Below are 25,040 nucleotides of genomic sequence, written 5' to 3'. Positions count from 1 at the left end.
TAGTAGGACTCCAGGTGACAGAACATTTATTTAAATTAAGAGGAATAGAGGTACACAATTTGAACAACATCAGAACTCCTATAACGAAGGCATGCGACCTTCAAATCTCTTCGATTCACGTTCGCACGAACTTACGAGCAAAACAAAACTGAATTACATACTCAAGAAAGCTCACACCATTCAATAGAGGAGCAGCTTACTCGAACGTCGTCCCCTAACTACGACTTAGTTTGTAGAAGTGGGGCCGCTCCAGTTGAAGCGAAAAACCTCTAGAAACCTACAGGAGCTACAAAAGGCAACGAAAAATGTTACAAATTTATACGCTCCGTAATTCATGGATGGCCACGCATTGATAATTGTCGCTGGCTGTATGGTAAGCGGAGAGCGGCAGTAAGAGACAACTGGATAAACCTATTCCAGTCGCGTTCGTCGCCGTCTGGAAACAAACGGCAAATGTGGTTGTAGCGCTTGAGAAATTAAATCAAATGATGTGCTTTTTTTGCGTCTCCATCTGTGTGTATGTATGTAGGTTGACCAGCCTCTGCATTTGAACGGCGGTAGCTCAGTTATCAACAAGCAACGATTTAGATGGTATGATCAGCTCTTCAAGGGAGCGTGTCCAAGGAAGATATGGCTTAAAAATGGATCTTTGAAACGGTTGGGTAGATACGAAACAAAAAATTTGAATAATTGAATTCTAAAAAAATCTAGCAGGAATAGGGATTTGTGTCTAGACAGTTTTAATATATTTTTTCGGTTGCACAAATCGTGTGTAGCGTGTTGTTACCAACGGCTTTCAGTTATCCGAGAAATGTAAAATTCAAATAAACCTTTTGCGTATATATGTACCGTAAATGGAGTAACTTTGATAACTTTTAAGACATTCAAAATGATGATAAATATCTCCAATCTATTATCTCAACGATTTTTTTTTTATCATTAACTCATCATTGATAAAACAGTAATACAGTCACCCCACAGCTATGGATCACCTAAGGATCATTTTTCAGAACAACATATGATTGAAAATCATGATGACGCTGTACAAAACAAAATTACCTCTCTGGCACTGCAGAATATAGTTGTTTTTGAGAATACACCTCAAAGTTCACGATTATTTACGAAAAAGCGTCGATTTTGATAAAAATTTTCAAACGATGTCCACCCCACAGATGTGGATCAGTGGGAGAGGAGGATCTCTAATATGGATCAAATCGACTAATATTATGGATCAGAGCACTATAAAAGCTAATTATCTGCGGGGTAAACGAATGGTGTGTTAGTAAAAGCATACGTTTTGGCGTTTGTTTCGGAATCGTCTTATCTTTGATTCATAACTGTGGTATTATTTCCAATGCCCCACAGTTATGAATCAACGCTTCTGGGAACACGGTTGACATTTTGTTTCCTACGGTCGGAAAAAATATGCTTAAGCATATTATAATTTATTGCGATGCTGTACAGATTTATGGTTCAAATAGTTAAAATGTGTTCTCCGTAATTGCAACTATATTTGATGAGATATCCATCCATCAAAACAAGGAGAGATAGAGACTTATGTGAATTTTTTAACGACTTCTAGATAGAAAACCACGCTTATACTAGAAAAATAATCCCAAAACAAGCAGACCTCATTTTGTTTTAACCGTCGCGCGGTTTGCCACCGTCAGAACCACCACGCTGCGGTTGTGAACGAAAAGCGAGATTTTTTAAAAGGGTTGTACAAAGTACAACAGCGCGACGACTGAAATGTTAAAACACTCTAAAGTTTTTCTTCCAAGGATTCTTCCAAAAACTTCTATTGAGATTTTTTGTCTAGAAATCATCGAAAAATATACTACAGCTATACGGGAATTCTGGAAGAATCTATGAAGGAATTGTTAAAAGGAGCTCAGGAGGATTTTTCGGAAGAATTATTGTCGGAATGAATGTTTGAGGTCAACCCTTTAGAGCAAATTTCGTAAATATTCATATGGATGTTGCGCAACTCTTCAATTCATCCTTAATTTAAGCACTATTCGATTTCCATAACTCTCTTCGTCATATCATCTTTTTGCCGCTGGAATTATCTGAATTTCAAATTTTCGGAAACTGCGCGGCTATTCAACAAGATCCAGCTGCGAGTGGCGTGATTGAAGCCTAGTCTGGCCCTCATCACCTGGCGGTCGAAAACCCCAAGAGGTTGCAAATGCTTCTCGAGCATAGTCCACGTTTCATGCCCGTAGAGGACTACCGGTCCTATGAGCGATTTGTACCTCGTGCATTTGGTACGGGGATGATTCTTCTTTGACCGCAGTTTCTTCTGAAGTTCATAGTAGACACGACTTCCACAGATGGTCTTCGTATCTTACGACTTTTTATCTGAATTTCAAATTTAACAAGTTCCAGCTGCGACTGGCGTGTTAGAATTCTGCTCTGGCCGAGGATTTCTTCGGGTTAGTTATCTACATATTGTATATAAAGAACTTCCACAGCTGTTAACTGAGATTTTTATCCCAATTGATCAATTTTGCGTTGCATATCATGTGCCGAGTTCAAAGATGCCATGTGAAGTCAATAAAATATAAAAACCGAAAAGGTTTCGCCTGGACTGAGGTTTGAATACAACATGGTCTTGCTGAACAGTTACGTGTTTACCAATATCGACATTTGGACCGCAATTACAAATGGTTGAATGGCAAAAAAGCTCTCGGCTATCTGAAACGCAAGCTTTTATTTTGTATTATAATAATATATGAAATAATATATGAAATAAGATTCAAAAGCTTTCTAGAGCGTGGCAGAAGTCAAACATGGTTTTGATGCGGTACAGCAGATTTTCTTTTTATTTTCATAGGAGTTCTATACCATCAGATTGTTCCAAAATTTAGGTTAGGTTTAGAGGGGGTTGGTTAACCCTAAAACTCCCTTGGCTACGTTACTGATGGTTGCCTTGTTCTCAAAAAATCAAAAAAAAAAATAATATATGAATTGTTAAATGTATATTCAGAGTTAACTTTGGACTAACATTTGGATAAATCTTTGGATGCATTTTATAAGAAACTCCTGACAAATTTCTCAGGAAAGGGATGATGCCTGATATCGAGCAAATGTTTGAGGTGAACCGTTTAGAGCAAATTTTAAAAATATCCATAGGGATATTGCGCCACCCTTCAATAAAGCATTAATTTAAGCATTATTCGACTCTCTTCGTCTTCGTGGCACCTTTTTACCGCCAAAATTATCTGAATTTCAAATGGTCTGAAACTGCTTGGCTTTTCAACAAGACCCAGCTGCGAGAGGGGTGTTTGAATTCTGGTCTAGTCGAGGATCTCTTCGGGTTAGTCATCTACATATCGTATATAAAATACTTCCACAGCCGGTAACTTTTTTTCCAATTGATCATTTTTGCATTGCATATCATGTACGTAGATGCCATGTGGAGCCAATAACATTTGAAAACCGAAAAGGGTTTGACTGGACTGAGATTTGAGCACACCGAACACAATACCAATATTTGGACCGCAATAGGGTCCTAAAATGTTCAATGAAATCTTGGTTTTATTTTATAACACGAAAGTACATGTTACTGCAACTACTTTAGCAATTTTTCCCGCTCAAATCACGGATATATCATATTAAAACTTTAATTTAAAAATTGGATCTATAAATGAACCTTGACACTTGAGATCATGTTTGACGTTCGCTTAGTCGACAAAAATACCACAGGGGTTTTAGTTTTTACACTGGGGTTGTTCCTATCTGACATTTCGGAAGGGACACGGAAAACAAAATATACCCAAAATTTGAGTTTAACCTAAGGGGTGTGCTAAAATTCATAAAAACATAAAAAAATGTTTTTTTTTGTACTTAAACAAATGAAAAACATTAAAAAAATGAGTAAACATGTGTTTTTGGCCTAAACTTAAGCGCTTTAGGACCCTATTACAAATGCAAAAAATGGTTGAATGACAAATAAAGCTATTGGTTAAGAATTGTCGGAATGCTCATAGAACACTTATCTGAAAAGCAGACTTTTATATTATTTTGTAATAATATATTGCAGCAATTTATATACCAGCAAATTGTTCCAAAATGTAAGGTTCTGCAGTGGCTGGGGGGGCGAGGGGGGAGTTTGCTTTGGTCAACCTTAAAACTTCCCTGGATACGCTACTAATGGTTGCCTTATTTACAAAACATCGGAAAAGGAAACACTGAATGAACCGTATTATATATAGGGTAGGTGTACCAGTTATGGTCATAGTGGTTCCCTATTTCGCCATACGTGATATCTTGAATGCCTTCGTATTTTGAAAAATCTTTTGTGTTTCAGTAGTAAAATAAAGGATAAATCTTGATGATAAAACATTTAAAAAGAGTAAAAATGTAAAAGTTATCCAAATTTTGCATTTAGCCAAATAACTGGTACACTTTCCCTATTCAGAGTTAACTCTGGACTAACTTGGATGCATTTCATAAGAATCTCCTGACAAATTTCTCAGGAAAGGGATTTGAAAAATGAAATAGATCCCTCTGTGTGTTCCTTAGTATCATGCCCAGCAACTCTTATCCTGGTGAAATCTCTGGTTGCATTCCTAAAGGTATTCGTGGTCTTCCAAACATCGTTGTTAGGCCTGAATTTAAGATAGGGGAAGCGCATGAGTTAACCTCATGATGAATGATTTTGTGGTTTTGTCATCACTTGAGAATTTGTACGCATTTTGAAACAACTATTGGCTGTAATGGGCCCCCACTTGAAACTTGCACAGCTTACTAAAGTTAATAATCAGTGTTGATTGAATCATACTCAAATCTCAATCAATTAGCTCTCATATGAGAGAAAACTCATTAGAGATCTGTTGCGCAAATCACTCAATCACACTAAAGCCCTTAAGGTGAAGATGAATCGAAGAGAAAATTCAAATTTTCAAGAGCACGGATCTGGAGAACCAAACATCCGTTTGAGCTGAAAACCTAATCGATTGGTCACCACAAGCTAGTGGCCAATCGATTAAGTTTTCAGTTTCAACGTAAGTTTGTTTCTCCAGATCCGTGCTCTTGAAAATTTTAGGTTTGGCTTCGATTCATCGTCACCTTAAAAAGCGTCAAAAACTCATAAAAAACAAATGCTGTTGTTTACGTTGGAAAGGATTACAATAATTCTACCAGACTAAAGCCTGTATTCGAAAAGAATACACCATTTTTATCCGTGTGTAACTTTTTTGTCCGTGGGTAAAAAATGATGAAAATCTTGGTATAACTAGATTGGAGTGTATTGTTTACATGTGCAAAATTTCATAACAATCGGTTTAGATGGCATCGAAACAAGAAGAAAAACGCCGAATAATTTTGCGCGCCGTCATGGAAAATCAGACTGCGAGCATGAGATGGATCGGAAGCAACTGGGAATCACCCATACAACCGTCTCTCGGATGGTGAAATCTTTTGAGGAATCCCAGACGACCGAGCGGTGGGCTGGAAGTGGAAGTAAATCGAAGATAGATGACCCAGTGAAGGCCCAGAAAGTGTCGGATTATTTCGGGCGTAATCCGAACCTTTCGTTTCGCGACGCGGCTCTGAAGGCCAAGTGTTACGACTGGTTCGTTCAGCAAACCATGAAACGAGCTGGGATTCGTGTATTCAAGGTCCGGAAGGCATCGAAGGAGTAATCAACAAAACACGGAGGTCAAATCCCGCGCAAGGAAGCTGTATCGATAGTGGTTAGCGAAACCGAAATTTGTGGTTATGGATAACGAAACCTACATCAAGGCAGACGCAAAGCAGATACCGGTGCACGCTATGTCTAAACCAGAGTTGATTAATATCAATCATATCAGCTGATGGCTAATGGTCTTAAACTATCACTATCACTTGCGAGCCAATAATATCACTTTGATTTGACAACCAACAGCAGTGATGCAACATCGCACTCTAGATCATAATCACTGCGGAATGAGTGATCACGTGGAAATTATCCATGCTATTACTGTTTTTCTGTGACCAACAAATAGTTTCAAACTATCTGCAATACTGTCAAAAATATCGTACTGATAAATTGCCATTTTAACTGCTTAATTTAAGGCTAAACTTAACTCATCAGTGATACCCATATTCTATCGCCATCAATGCACTTGTGATGGAGTAGATAGCATGATTTTGATGTGATATAGATTGATCCGGATTGTATCGCAGTTGGCCTGTACAAATCATTCTATCGGTGAAATTTTTCCCATACATTTTGTATGGGCTGAAATGTGTAGGAAAACGTGATTTTCATTGATTATCAAAAGCGTGTAGGGAAAAATAGCTAAAATGTCGAAAAAATCAAAATTTCATCGATGGAAAATTTTAAAACCTTCCGATTATGAGCATAACTGAACTCGAACGAAAAAAATCCGAATTAAAACACTCACATTTTCATAATCTTTTGGTTTAGACACAGCATGCGGGGCTGGAGTTCTACGTTGCAAAATCACGGTTTGATGTTCCGGAAGACATAAGGAAGAAAAAATGGACAAATTCGCCAAAAAATACTTGCTATGGCAGGTCATATACCAATGCCATAAACTGAGTAAAACGGACATTACAACGGGTACCATCAGTAGCGAAATTTACCGCACCGAGTGCCTACAAAAGCGTCTGTTGCCCTTCCTATGGTCTCACGGAGGCGAGCCTTTATTTTGGCCGGATCTGGCATCATGTCATTAGGCGCGATTGACGTTGGATTGGTACAGAGACAATAACGTTGTTTTTGTACCAAAAACTGTCAACACCCCAAATTCACCAGAAATTCGTCCGGTGCAAAAATTTTGGGCTATAATGAAGGCCAAAGTCCGAAAATCGTCCAAGGTTTTTAAAAACGAGCTGCAGAAAGTATGGATGAAAGTGACCAAAAAGGTTGGCTCCACCATTGCAAAAAATGCAATGAGGGGTCTTAAGGGAAAGGTGCGGGCTTTCAGCGAAGGAAAAGACATTACATAAAGCAATTATGCTGAAACATAATCCTACCTAAAATAAATTTTTGTCGAACACTTTTGCCTGGTGCATTTTTTCGAGGACAGACCTTAGCAAGAAATCAATGGAAATACAAGGCAAAGAGTCAAACAGATGAGCCAACTCATTCATGATTTTTTGACTTCTGAATTGTGTGATTGACAACTTAAGCGTGAGTTATGAGAATTTGAGTTTTTCACAACACTGCTCGCAAATAAGCACAAAAATGTAAATAGGCTCAAGTCGAGTCTAGTACACGACACTGAAGACGGCCTTACAGTTGAGGTCGAAATACGCGTATCTGTCAAAGGATACAAACTCTAGTGAAATTAAATGGTATAGTTCTAAATTCGGTTTTTTCATCTACTTATAGGTATTCTACTAAACAGCTCGAAGATTTCTTATCATAGCTGAAGCTATCAAAATAATAACATGATATGTTATTTAGTTACGATCTATTTTTTTGTAACACCGGTTGCTATAAATTAGATACAGGATGTTGTTAAAATAACCAAAATTTTGCACTACAGAATATAAAAGAGTTACGGGGTCTTCCTTAGCCGAGTGGTTAGGGTCCGCGGCTACAAAGCAAAGCCATCCTGAAGGTATCTGTGTTCGAATCCCGGTCGGTCCAGGATCTTTTCGTAATAGAAATTTTCTTGACTTCCCTTGGCATAGAGGTATCATCGTACCTGCCACACGACATACGAATGCGAAAATGGCAACTTAGGCAAAGAAAGCTTTTAGTTAATAACTCGCTTTGGGTAAAAACAGTTAGGGTAATAACTATATATTTTACTCACATTTTTAGTAAATATTTTTAAGTGCGTAAGTCTATTTTTAGAAAATCACAGAAATGAAAAAAAGTTTTCTATTGTTTTTGAAAAACTAAGTCATTTACGGGAATCGAACCGAGACATGTACCAAACCACCGGAATGGACCTGACGCCCCTACTGTTGAGGCTTTGAAGTAAAGGGTGCTGGAAGCTCAAGTGGTTCAACGTCTTTTCAGCTCATATGAATGGACTTGGTGTTTTTCAAATTGCTCCTGCGTCTGAGCTGAAAAACATGACGAAAAACTTACGCGAGCTTGATAAATGTTCTTCATACAATAAAACACAATTATACCATTTCCTGTTATCATAACAACCTGTGATATAATTTTGTTATGGAATAAATTTTTCGAAATCGGTTTAAAAAAGTTGATTTTCAATAGTAATATTTATCAATAGTTTAACTATTGGAATAATCTTCATTATCTCAACTTCTTAACGAATAAAACATAAAATTTGGGAATTTTTGAAAATTCTAGCATAAGATTGGATAATACTTTTTATGTTAAAGTCTGCGTGGCTGTCGACCTCAAATTCTTACGATTGCTGTACGATTAGCTGTTCGAAACAAGCAAAACGCATGGTACCTTGTTCGTGAATTTAATGATACATTAATTTGGTAAAATGTTAACACAAAATCGAGAAAAAATCTAGTTTATAAGTAACAATATACGGGTTAGCTTGGTAGAATAAAAAAAAATCGTAATGAAACTAGGAAACCAGAACATTTTTAGTTTATTTTATGATTTTACATATCAATTTGTTCAACTACATATTGAGTTATTGAAAAATTCTTTGTATTTAGTCTTCCTCAAACTTGCATTAAAATCACAGAGAGAAATGTAAGAGTTTTCAACCCAAATTGTTATTTAAACATAGTTTTAAAATTAATTCCAAATCACGAATATATACATAATCGATATCTCATTAAAGCCAACTGTTGATTCGCCAGTGCAAATCAATGCTAATCAGCTTTCAGTTGAACCAAAGACACATTAAAGACCTCCATGTCCCTTGCAGTTGCCCAAAATTTTATGGCTCATAAGGTAATCTAGAATGCCGTGAAAAGTGTACTGCGATCTGTCAAACTTGGGTACCTTTTGCACAACCGAGGGACCAAATGCAGTACTAGAAGTGGTACCCAATCTGAGCCAGAGTGGGACGGACCTGGTTGAACCGTCAAAGTACGTAGTTTTTTTTTTTTTTTTTAATAGGCACTCCGTGCTTGTGGCCACTACTGTACCGGACTCAGTTGATCTGTAGCTTCTTTATCGATACAGATCTATTTTTAACTTATCTTTATTTACATCTAGTTTCACTCTCTCCTACTCTTTTACTCTCACACCGAGCAGGTAGGAGGGAGCTCTGCTATTAGTGAGGCTAACTGCCTGCGAAGAGGATCAGTTTGTCTCAGTCACCATCTGATACTGACGGAGGATGGATGTGCTCCCCAAAGCACGGTCCTCCGTGAAGCGTCTTCTGGTGGTTGGACGGGTTTTTTGTGGAGGGGCTGGGAATCGAATCCATGACCTTCCGCTTATGAAGCGAAAGCGTAACCTCAAGGCTACAGACCCCCCTCACCTATGCTGTTTTCCACAAGGAAAATTAAAAAAAAAATCCTTGACCAACAAATTTTCTACAGAGAGCTCATTTTAAAATTACATTCCTTCTCAACTGCGAACTGCAATAAAAAAATGATTTTCTTGACCAGTTTAGACAAATAATTTCTCACTTCACCAAGATAGGTGATTGCTTTTCTTTTCAACAGCAAGTGGATCATTAAAATAACCAGAACGGCCGCTATGGAAATAATTAGATAAGGTATTGTAATACCTAAATAATACATGATGGATTTTCATATAAAAGTAAAATTTTTCAATAGTAGTTCAATACCTCCAGCAGTCCTCAATAGCTATCGAATACCAAAATGAAGTATTTTTAATTGTATTAAACATTTTTTTCAAATCCCATTATAATTATGGTCGGCTTCGTGGCCGAGCGGTTAGTGTCGTCAGGCAATGAGCGCATCGTGTCATGGGGTGTGGGTTCAATTCCCGCTGCAGCCATTGAAACTTTTCGTCAGGAATGTTTCTCGACTGTACCATTGGAGCATGCTTGTCCGTTGTCTAGTGTTAAGTTACAGTCTGTGCAGCTAAATGGCTGAAGACGGTGTCCGTGTCTTTAAAAAAAAAAAAAAAATACTAAATTGATAACTGTAAAATACCTTTTTGTGGTATGATACCAAAATATGGTATGCATAAGTTATTGCGAGTTATTCTTTCCTTCTCGAGTGCGACAGTAGCCTTGTGAATTTGACAGAACAGCAATGCTGTCACAATGTTAAATCCCATATACAGTGGCGCCTTTGTTTTGATGCGGTTAGCACTGACAAAAACGAACTTCAATGATCCATTAGAGTAACATTTTGTTTAAAAGACAATAATTGATCCCAAAATCTCGAAACTTGTTATAAAAACGATAATTATACTTAGCAGCTTAACCGTTTGGTTTTCTGATTAACAATACGACTACAAAAGGATCAAGCAAATTGAACCGATTGTGAAACATGTTCCAATGAATTTCATCATCGAGAACAGTATTGGACAAAACATTTGCAACTTTTTCGATTTTTCATACAAAATGGTCATCTTTGGAGGGTCATTTCTCAGCTATTTGTGGACCGATTTGGATGAAATTTTCACATCACGTCAGATATAACTTGAATTTTAACATATATTTATGAGATTTTTCCAATCACGAGTTCAAAAGTCATAACGGGTTGACTAAACTGAAATTTTTGACGAAAAGTAATGAACGATTTATCTGAAAATAGGCAAGCCCTACACATAAACTGTCTTCAGCAAATTGTTCATATTACCTTAATCTCAACTTTGCTCAAGACACCATCATGATATTCATTCAACTTTTTAAGTTAGGTAAATTATAAAAAAAATGTGAAAAAAATCGTCTTAGCCAAATTGTTATTGCTGTTGAACTCGTAATTGAAAAAATCTCTGATTAGTTATATCTAATGTGCTGTGAAAATTTCATTCAAATTGGTCCACAAATAACTGAGATATGAGCCTCCAAAGTTGACCATTTTGTATGGAAAATCGAAAAAGTGGCAAATGTTTTGTTCAATACTGTAGATGACAAAAAAAAAATTGGTTTGGCAGTAGACACGCTATCGTGCTTACTGGTTACTTGAGTAAGAATTTCATTTTTTTATACAAATGAGCTTCCTTCGGAAGGATACTTAAATATTATTAAGCATCAACTCAACGGTATCGGTGAACCAACAAGATTGAATTCACTGATTAAACCACTGACTTATTTGATAAATGATAGGTATTTTTTATCTATAAATAACAAATAACTCAAATATTGAAAACTTTTTCAGACTCCAATATAAACCTACAAGTTCATCGAAAGATTTTGGAGTTGTGCACAGAGTCTACTTTGGTGCAGAATCCATAATGGCAAATATTTCCGACAATGTTCATCTCAGATACCCACATGTGTGTAACTTCGAATGTAAGCAACGGTAGGTTAATTTTATCCTCGAGTATGTTTATGGAATTCGACTCGGCTCCGCGAGTTAAACCCAAATCCGAATGATTTCCATACACTGTGCTATTTATAGCTTTAGAACGGATGAGTTGAATTGCAAAAGTTGGGAAAATTATGTTTGGTTCACTTTACTTACTTCCACAGCAGGAACGATAGTACAATTAGCAGCAATCCAAAACAGCTGAAAACGATGCCACCTAAGACGGCCAGATTGTAATCATCGTACACTTGTCGCTGCGATGGCTGCGGAATTTTTTCGCAGTGTAGTTGAAGAGAGATCTGTGAATGGGAAGATTGGCATCAATATTACAATAATAAACGATTAAAAAAAATTGATGATGATGCACTGTTTTTACTTCCAAATTCATCAATCTAAGTAATCAATAGTGCTCCCTTACCTTTTTGGGTTCCGAGTAGGATCCAAGAATGATTTGCTTTGGGTTAATGACACTTGCTGAAGCAGCTCTCACTTTTACTTCGTATACCATATTAGTTGTTAGATTTGGAATGATCATCTGCAATCAAATAAGAATTTTAGTAATCCAGCCAATTAAAATCAGTCGTTCTCTATCTTACCGATGTTTCTACGATCGAGGAATTTGCAGTCAACCGAATGTCTTTGTATTCACTGTGCTCTAAGTTACGGTAACTTATGATGTAGTAGTCTATTGTGTTGTAGTAGGTTTGCGGAATGTGCCACCCGAATAGAAGCTCATGTTGGGAATGGCAGGTTAAGTTGACCACTTTCGGCGCACTGGGACCGCTGATGTCCGTTCGCTGGGACACTTCCGATGGTTCACCATCGAACTTCTTGGTGAATGCAGCTACGATAATTTTATAATCGGTGTAGGGCTCTGTAAAAAAAAAACAATAGAAAAATGAATGAATTAGGAATGAAAAGTCGATTTTTTTTTAAATATTCCCATTTTGTGCAAAGAATTTCACAGTCTCCCCATAAGCATATGTTCCGATGTTCAATTTGCGTCGTTGAGTTATGAAGGGAGGTTCTCCCGAGAGGAAGAGCTAGGACATGTCGGGTTCCGGCGACCAATAGTGCATTACAACAGTAGAGTGGCCAATACCAAGTCTAAGGCCAGTGAAAAAAAAAGATCCAGGATGGAACAGCTTTTCACCAACATCCACGGGAGCAAAGCTATATAAACCCAGATCTGACGAGTAAGAAAATGGTTAAATTAGGATAAAATCGGCAACCAAGGACAAGCCAAAACAAAAAAATGCGTAACTATGAAACGAAAGGCAAAGGGCGAAGAACTTGAGCTTGAGCTTGATTGGTTGCTCGTGGTTGCTACTCCAGTATTGCCAGATCAGCTGCACTTACTCAAAGAACCAACCAGATGACTGCTTGGGATTAACAGACATTCTCAAAGTATAAGTGCTGGTGATCTTCTATTTTTAGGCAACAATGGCGCCTGCCACGTCAAAATGCTGAGCAATGAGGGTAAGGGGGAGGAATTGATGATGCATTAAACTGGCTCCTACGGTAGACCGTATATACCACTGCGTCTACGCCAGTTCATAGGGAAGGGTTTTAGGGGAGGTAATTTTTATGGCAGAGAGGTTTGCTGTTTGGTTAGCAGACTGCCTATATATCAGACGTAAGGAAAGGCGTGTTATAATGATGGAAGAATGGAAGCGTAGAGAAACGTTTTTTTTTGTCCGTCTCTGGTTCTAGCAAATGCTATAAACGTATAGATCAACTGTGATAGATTAAGAGTGGCAAGATAGAAGCAAGTGAAAGATACAACTACAAAGTACGATAAAAGGGACGGACCTGAGATTGAACCCATGACCTTCTGCTTATGAAGCGGAAGCAGTAGCCATTAGACCACCAGCCCCGTCCAAAAAGAAAAGAACTCGTTCTGAAAACGTTGGTAAAATACGCTGAAGTCCTGAGGTCCTGGGGCTGAGGTCGAAGTAAAATTTTTGATTGCAGAGGCCTTCGCCTTCCGCCAAGTGTTGCAGAAATGCCGCGAATACAATGTACCCACACATCATTTGTTCATCGATTTTAATCGGCCTATGATACAATAGATCGAGAACAGCTATGGTAGATTATGCACGAATACGGTTTCTCGGACAAACGGATAAGATTAATCAAGACGACGATGGAGCGAGTGATGTGCGTAGTCCGAGTATCAGGGACACTCTCGAGTCCCTTCGAATCTCGCAGAGGGTTACGGCAAGGTGATGGCCTTTCGTGTTTATTCTTCAACTTTGCGTTAGAGGGTGTGATAAAAAGAGCGGGAAAAGACTCGAGGGGAACGATCCTAAGGAAGTCCGTTCAGCTACTTGGTTTCACCGACGATGGCGGATACGTACATCCGACTAAGGGCTGAAGCTAGGCAAATCGGACTGAACATCAATGGGTCGCATACGAAGTACATGATAGCGAGGGGTTCAAGAGAAGACATGGCACGCCACCCCCCTCGAGCTCATATTGACGGTGATGAAATCGAGGTTGTCGAAGAATTCGTGTACTTGGGCTCACTGGTGACCGCTCAGTGTTGCTGGAAATCGACCTACTTCAGACTACGCAGAACTCTTCGATCGAGCAAAGTTCGCCATCGCACGAAGTTAACCATCTACAAGATGCTGATTAGACCGGTACCCCTTTATGGGCACGAAACATGAACCCTACGTGCAGAGGATCAACGCTCCCTTGGTGTTTTCGAACGGAAGGTTTTGCGGACCATCTACGGCGGTATGCAGATGGAAGACGGAACGAGGAGAAGGCGATTGAACCATGAATTGCACCAGCTACTGGGAGAACCAACCATCGTCCACATCGAAAAAAAAATGCAGATTGCAGTGGGCCAGGTACCTATGTCACTAGAATGTCTGATAACAATCTGGTGAAAATGGTTCTTGAAAACAATCCGACCGGCACAAGACGACGTAGTGCGCAGTGAGTAAGATGGGTCGATCAAGTTGAGGTTTTCACAAGATCCGGACAATTTGTCTGCTTTGCGGACGACATGGATATTATTGGGAGCGAAGTAACAAGAGTCGGACTAGTGGTGAATGTGTCGAAAACAAATTGCTGGGCTCGCCTAGGTAGCAGTGTCTCGATAGGCGGGAATACTTTCGAGCTCGTCTATCTCGGATCCTTGCTGAGATCCGAGTCGAGAATGAAGCGTGGACTATGCTCGAGGAGAATTTGTAAGCTCTTGGGATTTTCGAACGCCGATGCTAAGGACGATCTTTAGCGGCGTGCAGAAGAACGGTGTGTGGAGGCGAAAAATGAACCACGAGCACGCCCAACTCTACGGTGGCCAAAGCTGTAAAGATACGATGGGCAGGACATGTTGCAATAATGCCGAACAACATATATTAAGTCAATTCATGTGAACCAAATAAATGAAATAATAGATGTTTGGTCTCAAGCGGAGTATAAAAGCATTCAAAATGGAAGAACGACAGTGGAATTTAACCCTCCAGTTGCGCGCGCTTTGCCGTCGTCAGAACCATCGCGCTTGGGCTGTGTTTAAACGGCTGTATCTACCGCGATATAACGCTGCATAAATCAAGGAGCAACATGATCGCTACCATGAATGACAATAGAGTTTGAGCGGAATCCTTTGAGTCTTAGAGGCGACTCATTGAGCTTGATTTTTTTATGGAGAAAACCGACCAAATGTATGAAAAAAAAAACTATTCCGATTACATTTTCGACCATAGGTGGCACCATAAACGATGAAATTCTTTCGTTAACCCCTCTACCGACAGCTTCATTTTTTACCGCAAAATTCAAATTCAAATCGTTATAACTCTTTTGTTTTTCAATATTTTTGCACCATTTTTTCACAAGCTCTCAAAAAACTCTTCTAGTTTTAGGATCTGTGCCGATATTGATCATTGGTCATCTGGTTTTGTAGATTTTCAAAAATTCCTTGGGGTACCGACCCGTAACTAGAACCCCCCGTTAATTTTATCAGGCTACAGAATTTTAATCGTATTCGGATATTCACTCTTCGGAACAATACATTAATGAGAGTATATTGTGAAAAAATAAAGCAATTTGGTGCAGCCGTCTTTAAGTTATGGCCATTTAGGTTTCTGGAACCACGATGGCCAAATAAAGATCTTAAAAACTTCAAAAAACATCATATCGTAATTTTCAGATATCTCCAAGAATACTGAACCGATTTGTATGATTTTTTCAGAGAAGCTCCTAATTACCTGGCATCATATAGCCCACATTTTATTTTTTTTTGATAAATTGATCAAAAACAAAATGGCCGCCAGAGACATCTTGTATGGAAAATGTCGGTCCCCCAAGGAACATCGGAATATCTTTAAAACCAGATGACCAATAATTAATATCGACACGGATTTCGAAACTAGAAGAGTTTTTTGAGAACTTGTGAAAAAATGGTGCAAAAATATTGAAAAACAAAAAAGTTATAACGATTTGAATTTGAATTTTGCGGTAAATAATGAAGCTGCCGGTAGACCCAGTCAACATTTTGGTTGGTATAACTTTTGTTATACATCATTCTATATGAATCAATTCAATCATATAGAATGCACGAAAAGGCTATATACCTACCAAAGTGGAGGCTATATGCGTACTTGGCACGACTTTTTCGGACTTTCTGCGATCAGATATACGATGCCACAAAATTTGGATGAAAATAAAAAAAAGTTTCCAGCGAGTCTCGAACGCAGGACCTCTGGATCTGCAATCAGGCACCTAACCACTGGACCACTAAGGGATGCATATCTCATAGGTGATTGTTTGCCGATATTAATACATGTTTCATGTACAGCGACACATACTTTGTTGTTCTTTGAGGCCCATCGTCAGCAGATAGACAGAGTTTGGATGGCAATTTTTGCTAAGTTATTGCGATTTCATATGATGCTTTCTGGATTGATATATGATCTGTCAGTTTATATAACATAACGCGATTCTATGTTGCACTATTTACGACATGTTTTGTTGTCAACACAGATTGTCGTTTATGAATCGTATTGGGGATTAATATACAACTTGTATTGACATTGATAACGCTTAATATGGCATCTTGCGTGATTCTGATTTTGGACGCATGAATATGTGATTTTGGATGCACATTCTTATACGATACGTGGTTCACTGGGGAGGGGTTAATGACTTGAAGATTCTCCAATCAGTAGAGAGCAGATTCCCTAACCATTTGATCCTAGGCCACATAAAGCCGCATCAAAACGTGAAATACAGATCCCCTGTGAGGTGGAATTGTTCACTTTTAATATTTCTCTTTGAACACATGTAGAATATACTATGTATACTTACTGAGATTTGATAGCGTATATGTGTAGACGGAATTAACAGCAGCATCGGCCTTCAAGATCGGTAGGTGCAGCAGGGTTTGGTTCTGGTGTACATAGTACACACGGTAGCCATGTATGGCTCCATTCAGTTTTTCCGGCTCTCGCCAGGTAATTTTAATGGTCGTTGAAGTCACCTCAAGAACGCTCAAGTTCAACGGTTTACTGGGAACTGAAATGGCATGAAACGAGAAACATTATTACTGACAGTCGGAATCAGTTCTGAGATACATCGGCCTGCGGTCAAAAATATCAGCAATTAAAAATTAACAAAATAATTCTACATTCCATTAAGTACGTTACGTTTCAAGGGTAAGTTCTGTTACGTCAAAATTCTATAAAATCGCGTAACATACAAATGGATGCCAATAAAAATGAATAGTAAATGGAAATTTACCAATATTATCATCTGCAGAAAACGTGGGATAACCATGAGTTGTGGTGAACGGCTCATCGTTTATCTCTGGTTCCTCCAATATCACCTTTAATACGGTATTAATATCCGCGTGAGGCTGGTCTGGACCATGTATGTTCTGATTAAATCTGTGTTTATTGCGAATATCAGCATCCGCCCCGTTTGGAGATTCTGATGAGGATGCCTTTACACTAACGGGAAGCGCCTGTAGAGGAAGAACTCGAGGTTCTTCAAGTTCTTCGTAGGGAATCTCCGGTTCCGATACCACATACGGAGTTGATCCATTGGATTCGGTTAGATTGACAGTGGCTAATGCACAACCGCGATGATTCACTAGGACCACCAGTACTTGCACTAGTGCCAACCACGTGAGCGTGGTCAGCAGACGAGTTTTCATGGTTTGTTTCCCCACTGTTGATGTTTGTTTTTCTTGCTTCAGTTTGTCTCACTTTCCTATTGCACTCCCAGCACCAGCACTGCTTTCGTGATTTGTACCAATTTCACTCTTACAAGTAATTATCTCTATGTTTGCACCTAACACTACATTCGCTTTGCATCATCAAACACACTGATTTAGCAACACTTCATGCGTTGATCATTTCTTCCGGGGGCAGCTCTCCTTTCACTCCATTTGTTATATTTAGGCTTTTAAAAACACTGACTGGCATCATTCACCAACTGCTAGCAAATCACAGATGAGAGGAGAAAACTATAAATTGGATGCAAATCATGGAACTACATGGCCCCTTAAGCGTGGTTGATGCTGAAGACATTGTTTTTTTATGTTGAAGTCTACCTTTGTGCTTAGTAGTTTGCAAATGCTTGCCAAATAACGAACAGAATTTGATTGTTCTGATAAAAAAAACTCATAGAAGATCACTTCTTCTGAACATAATTGCTATTACAACGAACAGAGTAAACTCCAAAGTCACAACTTCCTTCCAAGGAAGCCAGGATTAAACTGTCGTTAACCGTGACAAACATCGAACAGAAAGGCGTTTTTCGGAAGGCACACTTCCTTCTAAACGCGAAATGGGTAATACATACAGCAATTCTCACTGAAACCAGGCCGCCATCGGCACCCATCATTAGAATTCCAATTTTATGTCACTGATCGCTAGTATATGCTAAAATTAAAGGGTGGTCCTTTCAGTGCGCATCGTACCTTCGTGCTGTGCGTACACGAATTCTCTCTGCTCTTGGAAGTTTTCTTAAAAACTACCTAAAGCAATAAAACAGTACTTTTCAGTGCTACAAAAACAGTACTTTTCAGTGCTAAAATTAAAAACGGTACTTTTCAGTGCTACTAAAACAGTACTTTTCAGTACTATTTTTTCTACTATTGATCCCTTTACGATCCTTGTTTGGACCCGTGCCTTCGATTTTTCGTTGGACCCGTTGGCGAAAGCTAGCGGTGGTAATCCTTCTTGGACACCGTCTTGGGAAAAAACCTCTCGAAGGTCACGTCTTCTTTCGTTTATTAATTAAACATGGTATCAACAACAAACAAAAGGAAGGGTGAATCTCTGAATTCACTACTTCCTTCCAAAAAAGTGGGTTTTAAAACTGTCACTACACGTGGCAAGAATGGAAGAAAGGACGCTCCCCCGGAATGCGAAGTTTCTTCCAAGGGTGAAATGAATAATTGTATCGAAATGAGCAATCAGTTCGATGCTCTAGACAAATTTTCCGAACACCAAATCGAAGCAGCCTCTAGCCCAGGCTCTTTGATTCAAGTGAGGAAGCAAAGAGTGCCGCCTATCGTGGTCAGTTGTTCCGAATTTGGGGGATTTAGGCAGGAGATCTTGAACTCCATTAGGGGAATCAAGGTTTCCTTCCAAATCGCAAAGAAAGTAGACTGTCGCGTTTTGCCGGAAACTCTTAAAGATCGTGAGCTTCTTCTCAAACATCTTGAAGAGAAGAAGCACAAATTTTTTACTTATGACGACAAAACTGAACGTTTGTTCAAAGTTGTCTTGAAAGGTCTCTCAAGTGACTATAAATCACCTGAAGAGATCAAAAATGGAATAAATGATTTACTTGGATTTTCCCCAGTCCAAGTAATCATTATGAAAAAGAGAACCCAATCTGGCATTGTTCGGAAAGGGCTTTCTCAAGAATTTTATTTAGTTCACTTTAACAAAAAAGAACTAAATAATATTAAAGCTTTAGAAAAAGCAAAACTTTTGTTTGATGTCCGTGTGACATGGGAACATTTCCAGAAACCTGGAGGAAATTACCAGAACCCCACTCAGTGCCGTCGGTGCCAAAAGTGGGGTCATGGTACAAAAAATTGTCGCATGGATGCTAAATGCATGATTTGCGGAGGTTCTTCTCACGCCAAAGACGTTTGTCCAGTGAAGGAAGATACCACCAAATTCATATGTTGTAATTGCGGGGCTAACCATAAGTGGAATTGTCCTTCACGCAAAAAGGTCATTGAGGCTCGTGCCAGGCAGATGAAAGATAATATCCGTTACGATAACGGTCGTTTCCGGAATTTGCCTGGTAGAGTATCGAACAATGCTCATTTTTCAGTTAACGATCGCTTGATCATGAATCATACCTATCAGGAAGATCATAATCATGCTCAGTCACAAACTAATTTTAATCCGTCGGGTAGCCGTTCGAATCTTTCTATTTCGAATGTATCTACCCACGGTAAATCCTTTGCCGATATCGTAGCAGGAAATTCGAACTCCTCCCCTGTTCGATCCATGGGTACCCATTCTACTAGTTTCAAATCAAATGGAAAAAACCCTACCGCCACAGGTAACTCCGCTTCTTCGTCTACCGAAAATTCCAATGGGAAATCACATGACATGTCTGCCTCTGATTTTAATTTTCTAACTGAACAATTGAATCTAATGATTGATGCAATGTTCAAAGCCACCACTATGACTGAAGCAGTCCAAGTAGGTGTAAAATTTACAAATCAAATTGTTATTGGATTACGTTTTTCTAATGGATCCAAATAATAATTTAAATATTTTAAATTGGAATGCTCGTTCTCTGAATGGTAAAGAGGACGAGCTGTTTAATTTTCTTACGGTTAATAACGTGCATATAGCAGTTATTACCGAAACGTATTTAAAACCTGGATCTAAACTCAAAAGAGATCCTAACTTTTTTGTTTATCGTAATGATCGACTTGATGGGGCATGTGGGGGAGTTGCAATCATCATTCATAGGCGTATAAAACATCAACTGTATTCATCATTTGAAACTAAAGTTTTTGAAACTTTAGGTGTTTCTGTTGAAACACAGTTTGGTAAATATACTTTCATAGCTGCCTATTTGCCTTTTCAATGCTCTGGGCAGCAAGTTAATTTGCTCCAAACTGACTTGCGTAAATTGACTCGCAATAAGTCAAAATTTTTTGTCATTGGTGACTTTAATGCCAAACATCGGTCATGGAATAATTCTCAAAGTAATTCCAACGGCAGAATTTTATTTGATGAGTGCTCTTCAGGATATTTCTCAATTCAATACCCTGATAGCCCTACATGTTTTTCCTCTTCTAAAAATCCATCTACGATTGATTTGGTCTTAACCAACTCTAGTCATCTTTGTAGCCAACTGATTACTCATGCTGATTTTGATTCTGATCATGTCCCTGTTACATTTCAAATATCCCAAGAAGCGATTCTCAATCCTATCAGCTCCACTTTCAATTATTTACGAGCCGACTGGAATATATATAAAACGTATGTTGACTCCAATCTTGATGTTAACATTTCTTTGGAAACTAAACTTGATATTGACAATGCTCTTGAAACTTTAACAAATTCCATTGTTGAAGCCCGGAGCATTGCAATTCCAAAAAGTGAAGTAAAATTTGAATCCGTGATTATAGACGATGATCTTAAACTCTTGATCCGTCTTAAAAATGTGAGGAGAAGGCAATTTCAACGCACTCGCGATCCTGCTATGAAAATTATATGGCAGGATTTGCAGAAAGAAATCAAGAAACGTTTTGCTCAATTAAGAAACAAAAATTTTGAAAATAAAATTTCTCAATTGGACCCTGGCTCTAAGCCCTTTTGGAAATTATCGAAAATCTTGAAAAAACCTCAGAAGCCAATACCGGCATTGAAAGAGGAAAACAAATTATTACTAACTAATTGCGAAAAAGCTCAAAAACTTGCTATGCAGTTTGAAAGTGCGCACAATTTTAATTTAGGACTTACTAGTCCAATTGAAAATCAAGTTACTCAGGAGTTCGAAAATATTCTCAATCAAGAGAACGTTTTCGAAAATGCCTGGGAGACTGATTTGGAAGAAGTGAGAACTATTATTAAAAAATTCAAAAACATGAAAGCTCCTGGCGATGATGGAATTTTCTACATCCTCATCAAGAAACTTCCAGAAAGTAGCTTATCATTTTTAGTTGATATATTTAACAAATGTTTTCAATTAGCATATTTTCCTGACAAATGGAAAAATGCTAAGGTTATTCCAATTTTAAAACCAGACAAAAATCCTGCAGAAGCTTCTAGCTATCGTCCAATCAGTTTGCTTTCCTCCATCAGTAAACTTTTTGAAAAGGTTATTTTGAACAGAATGATGGCCCACATCAACGAAAATTCAATTTTTGCCAATGAACAGTTCGGATTCCGCCATGGACATTCGACCACTCATCAACTTTTACGTGTAACAAATTTGATCCGTTCCAACAAATCTGATGGCTATTCTACTGGTCTTGCTCTTCTAGACATAGAAAAAGCATTCGACAGTGTTTGGCATGAAGGTTTGATTGTAATATTGAAAAACTTTAATTTTCCAACATACATTGTTAGAATAATTCAAAGTTATCTGTCAAATCGTACACTTCAGGTTAATTATCAGAACTCCAGATCTGAAAGACTTCCTGTAAGAGCTGGTGTTCCTCAAGGCAGCATTTTGGGACCAATATTATACAATATTTTCACATCTGACTTACCTGAGCTACCTCAGGGATGTCAAAAATCTTTGTTTGCGGATGACACAGGCCTCTCCGCCAAAGGACGAAGCCTGCGTAGTCGATTGCAAAAAAGTTTGGATATTTTTTCTTCATACTTGCAAAAATGGAAGATTTCTCCTAATGCTTCCAAAACTCAACTAATAATATTCCCACATAAACCAAAAGCTCTTTATTTGAAACCTTCAAGTAGACATGTTGTCACGATGAGAGGGGTTCCAATAAATTGGTCAGATGAAGTTAAGTATCTAGGGCTCATGCTAGATAAGAATTTAACTTTCAAAAATCACATTGAGGGCATTCAAGCCAAATGTAATAAATATGTAAAATGTCTCTATCCCCTTATTAATAGAAAATCAAAACTTTGTCTTAAGAACAAGCAACAAACAACAAGAACAAACAAATTTTCAGGCCAGCCATGTTGTATGCTGTACCAATATGGACTAGCTGTTGTAATACCAGGAAGAAAGCTCTGCAGAGAATTCAAAATAAAATTTTGAAAATGATTCTGAGGCTTCCTCCCTGGTATAGTACCAATGAGTTACATAGAATATCCAATGTTGAAACACAGACAAACAGACGTAACACTTAGAACAAATCTTAATCAAAATCATAGTCACGAAGACATGTACGCCCAATGCTATAATCGGTGTATTTGGCCGACGGGCCAACAGATGGCGGTAGTGTGTAAACGTCAAACACGAACAAAAACGATACGAGCGCTGCGGGTGGCGGATCGGCCACCTACCATATTTTTGAATCGACCGTTAAAAAGGTGGTCGATGGACAACGATGAGAGTGTGACGTCTGTTTGTCTGTGGTTGAAACATTGGAACAAATGTCAAATACAATCATTAATAATTTCAGGCAAAAATCGTTACAATCTTCTATTGCCACGATTAATGCGTTATATGTTTAGGTTACGTAAGGTTAAGTATATTAAAAACATTTTTTTTTTCTCTTATAAGCAGGTGAAATCAAATCACCTGTAAAAAAAAAACTGAACTGCTACGGCAAATGAAATGTAATATGTTGTAACCAAAATGTTAATTAAATCTTAAATTTGTTTTACCAAATTAGGATGATAGTGTTGTCAAATAACACAGAACACCTAGATATAAGAAATGAATGTAATGTTTGGAATGATACTACAGTTAACTCTCCCTTACTCGATATTCCGTATCTCGATATCGAGTTAGAGAACCATAGTAAAAGTTGGTTTTCATGGCTAACTCGATGGTCCCTTAGATCGCAGTTGCACTGGTTTTGTGTTCTGTAACTCGATACCTCCCTAACTCGATGGTCCCTTCAATATCGAGTAAGGGAGAGATGACTGTAATAAAAAAAAAAAAAAAAAAAAAAAAAAAAAAAAAAAAAAAAAAAAAAAAAAAAAGGTGGTCTTTTCGGTTTTCTCAAATTGCTGGACCCTCGTACGCCAGCTAGCTAAACAGTTTGCAAAAAGCCCATTTTTTGATAAATCTTAGGTATTTCTTCACGTGATTAGTCTCATACTTCCCTTGGAACATAATCTTAGCGGCATCGTATAGAGCAAGGATATAGCTTACATCTGAGCTTAAAACATTTTAGGTGGCCATTTTGAATTTTGCCGCCATTTTGAGTTTTCGTTTGGAATTCTGAGGTCGGCATCAGAAAGCTGAGAAAACACTGAGTAAGAGAGGCTACAAAAACTAGGTGAGCAATAGTATTTCCCCTATGAAATGACCGATTTTCTGAATCATGTTCTACGATTTTGGCATATATGGCGAGTGCAATCAATGCAAACATCATTTTCTGTACAACAAAGAAACAAGTTTACAATCGTTGGTGTTTTCTTCGAGTCAAGTGAAGAATAAGAGCACTAAGTTGAGTGAAAAAATCTGGCGGCCATCTAGGATTTTGACTCCTTCTTGATTTTAGGTAGTAGTATGAGTTTTGCACCTTCACCAATTCAGTTTTTTCTCAAATTTCGAGCGGATGGTAACCTCAGAATTTCAAACGAGCGCACCAAAGGTGAAAAAAACGGGTTTTAACTATATTCAAGATGGCCAATTTTTTTTTAGTCTCAGATAAATGCTTTATTCTTCCTCTATACCAACCAGGCCAACCTTTTTGGCGCTTTTTCAACATAAATTGTTGGTACGTTCGCAAGAATAGACCGATATGAACAAAATTAGTCTCAAATGAAAGCTTGGGAGTATATCTGTCTAATCCATGCTGAAAACTTTAAATTTATATCAAACTCTTCGCTAGCGATGCAAGCAAAGGTAAAATTCATTTGAGACTAATTTTGTTCATATTGGTCTATTATTGCGAACGCATAAATCATTTAGGGTCAGTGTTCCCTTAGTAGACAGTCCCCTATAGTCGCTCTAGTAGCTTTTTACGGCCGTTTCGCTATTAAACGGTTCAACATATTTTTTGACATGAAGGTCAGGAGCTATTTATCTAAGTAACATTGATACACAACTTGATTTTGTTCAAAAAATGATCGAAAAAATTAGTTTTGTTTGAAATTTGAGCTCCCTTGAGCCTATGAATCAATGCACGAGTTCACTATTTGGCGTTTGAGCGGTGCTAAAACGTCAACGAGTGAATTCGTGCATTGGTCCATAGTAAACCTATTGTTCCTATAGTAGCACTACTGAGAGAAACTATTTTTTATTATACGAAATTATTGATAAATTAAGAACTTTTTATACATCAAACAAAAGCTTTTGATCCACACTTTAAAGGAAAAATATAAAAGTTTTGTAAAAATACGGGTTTGATTTGTATTTTGCCAACGCCGTGGTGCTAGTGCTACTATAGGAACAAAAATTAGAAATAGTGCTACTTTAGGCACAATCGTTCCTTTAGAGGCACAAGCGATAATAAATACAAACATATGAGTTTTCGTAGTTTTCATATTTTTCCTACAAAACCAAGATAAAAAGCTTTCAGATGATGTAAAAATAAT

At 38.1% G+C, this 25,040-nt stretch overlaps 1 protein-coding gene across 10 annotated transcripts in view; it reads right to left on the bottom strand.

The window, feature by feature from the left end:
• Positions 1 to 25,040, bottom strand: part of LOC5577246 (tyrosine-protein phosphatase 99A) — a 439,034-nt gene that overhangs the window by 38,277 nt on the left and 375,717 nt on the right. For 4 of the 10 annotated variants that reach the window (XM_021854711.1, XM_021854722.1, XM_021854748.1 and 1 more), the window contains exons 2-6: positions 17,107 to 17,805; positions 16,675 to 16,881; positions 11,952 to 12,229; positions 11,774 to 11,890; positions 11,512 to 11,654 (exon numbers count right to left, since the gene is read on the bottom strand). In XM_021854711.1, the coding sequence (XP_021710403.1) occupies positions 11,512 to 11,654; positions 11,774 to 11,890; positions 11,952 to 12,229; positions 16,675 to 16,881; positions 17,107 to 17,521 (1,160 nt within the window). In that variant the 5' untranslated portion in view covers positions 17,522 to 17,805. The remainder of the gene's footprint in view (positions 1 to 11,511; positions 11,655 to 11,773; positions 11,891 to 11,951; positions 12,230 to 16,674; positions 16,882 to 17,106; positions 17,806 to 25,040) is intronic. The other 6 variants (XM_021854732.1, XM_021854758.1, XM_021854741.1 and 3 more) reach the window with 2 other exon arrangements.

This window comes from Aedes aegypti, chromosome 1, assembly GCF_002204515.2.
Source record: "Aedes aegypti strain LVP_AGWG chromosome 1, AaegL5.0 Primary Assembly, whole genome shotgun sequence".
In the NCBI taxonomy this organism is placed as follows: Eukaryota; Metazoa; Arthropoda; class Insecta; order Diptera; family Culicidae; genus Aedes; species Aedes aegypti.
The sequence above is the reverse complement of the archived record's forward strand: the minus strand, read 5'-3'. Positions and strand labels throughout refer to the sequence as shown.